General features: G+C 58.9%; 1 protein-coding gene across 1 annotated transcript in view; it reads right to left on the bottom strand.

The window, feature by feature from the left end:
- PI16 (peptidase inhibitor 16) overlaps window positions 1-1,931 on the bottom strand; it is a gene marked incomplete at its 3' end in the record, with an annotated part of 4,693 nt that overhangs the window by 1,019 nt on the left and 1,743 nt on the right. The window contains exons 2-3 of the mRNA XM_009870848.1: window positions 1,048-1,266; window positions 306-415 (exon numbers count right to left, since the gene is read on the bottom strand). Of these exons, the coding sequence (XP_009869150.1) occupies window positions 306-415; window positions 1,048-1,266 (329 nt within the window). The remainder of the gene's footprint in view (window positions 1-305; window positions 416-1,047; window positions 1,267-1,931) is intronic.

The following is a 1,931-nucleotide window of genomic DNA, read 5'->3' on the forward strand; positions in this document are numbered from 1 at the left end:
GGGGGGCGGGGCGTGTGGCCCCGCAGCCGCCACGACGCCGGCCTTGGGCAGCTCTCGGGGGAGAGGTCTCTCCCTGGGTCTGTGCCAGGAGCTGAACCAGACCTCAGCGGTCGCAATCACAAGCAGGGATCACCAGACAACCCTTCCTTCCTTTGTGACCAACCCAAGATAACAAAGGCCTTTCTTAGAACCTGTTCTTTCTGAACAAGGTCAAAGCCTGCTCCGCTGTCGGGACCGAAGGAAGGACGTTTCTAGCACAGAAATCCCGTTGCGATGCACGAAGCCACGCGAGGCACGGGACTTACGGCGGGTAATAGTTGCAAACCAGCAGGTACATGTCCTCTGTTTCGAGCCCGTCGATCTTCTCACAGAACTTCGCCCCGCAGCCGATCTGATGCGTGCTCGCCCAGACCACCTAAGGCAAAACCAGGGGTGAAGGTGAGGGGACTGCGGGAAGGCAGATGCCCTGTTGGCAACCTGTCCCCTGGCCTTGAAGGCTGCTCTGTCAACCACACCAATGTCCTCCTTCACCCCCAGATCCCACATCCTCATGTTGCTTTAGAATTCAGGATCCTGCCTGCCTGGGCCACCTTCCAACCTAGGGCTGCAGCCCACGTGTCCAAGAGCCACAGCTTTCCTCCCACACAGTCCATCCAAGTAGAGCATCACCATCTCCACTTTGGTCCTGGAACCAACCAAACCAACCAACCACCCGTCCCTCCATCCATCCTCATATTTACCATCACCACCTCCGCTCCTCCGCACTCCCACCCAAGCTACGAGAAAACACTCGGACGTTGCATCTCGGCCTAGGACAACCTGGCACCCGGCTCTGCTGAGAAGCCAAACAGGGCTGCAGAGCTTGTTTAAAAAAAAAAGTCCTCTCTAAAAGGTTGGTCACGCCTGGCTCTACACCAAGGTCCCCGTGTGTCATTGTGATTCCTACCTGGTTCCCCGTCCCTTGGGCAAAGACTGGGGGAGGAGCTGGGGCTCCGGTAACAGCTCCTCTCCCAACAGCCCCATCCCTCCACCCCAGCAGCCCGGTACCTGGGTGTAGTGGCCACACATCTGCCCTGCGACACACGTGGAGGTTGTCAAGTTGTAGTATTTCTCCTCTGCGTTCCAGTCTTCCACGGCGAATTCCAGGTCCAGGGTTGGGGCCATAGCAAAGAGATTTTCCCCCCGTCGGCCCCTCTCCTTGTTGTGGTCCCAGATGCACTTCTCTGCGTAGGCTTGAGCAAAGGCCTCCAGCTCCGTGTCCCAGCTCTGCAAGGAGCTTGGTGTCAGCATACAGAGAGGGACACTGGGCTCTCCAACACGAATAAGGACACGTCCCAAGGATCCCTGGGCTCTCCGGCCACAATTTCCCCGCTAATGAGTAAAATTCAACCCCTTACCCAACACAGTCCTCGGGAGAGGGGAGCTCCACATGCAGCCCCAGCACAAACCAAACCTTGGCTCTTGGGTCAAACGGGAAGGCCATTGCCTCAGCACAACTCTCACAACCTCACATCTCCATCATCACCATGGAGGGTCCTCAACTCGGTGTGGAGAAACCACGAAGTGGGATGAAGGAAGGGAGGAAACACCCGGAGTCGGGCAGGAGGGGGCCTAGGGACATCCCTTTTTGGTGGGGCTGGGAGGAGAGCAGGACACATCTCCCCGGGCAGCTGCACGGAGCCTGGGATCACGCGCTCCTGGGAAACATCTTCTGCTCGCTTGGACACGAGATGTGGGCGGGCGGCTGCCTGCCCAGAGCCCCTCCAGAGCAGCAGTGGCCCCGCTACCAGCTGAGCCCCACGGCCCCATCGGCCACTTGGACATGCAGGAGGAGGAGGAGAGGTTTCTAGCAGGGAGGCGATGAGGAACGTTATGCCGCAGCTGCTTGGACCGTCCTTGCGCCGTTGGAGGGAGACGGCGGATTTGCGTCT

This window comes from Apaloderma vittatum, unplaced genomic scaffold, assembly GCF_000703405.1.
Source record: "Apaloderma vittatum isolate BGI_N311 unplaced genomic scaffold, ASM70340v1 scaffold9146, whole genome shotgun sequence".
Classification (NCBI taxonomy): domain Eukaryota; kingdom Metazoa; phylum Chordata; class Aves; order Trogoniformes; family Trogonidae; genus Apaloderma; species Apaloderma vittatum.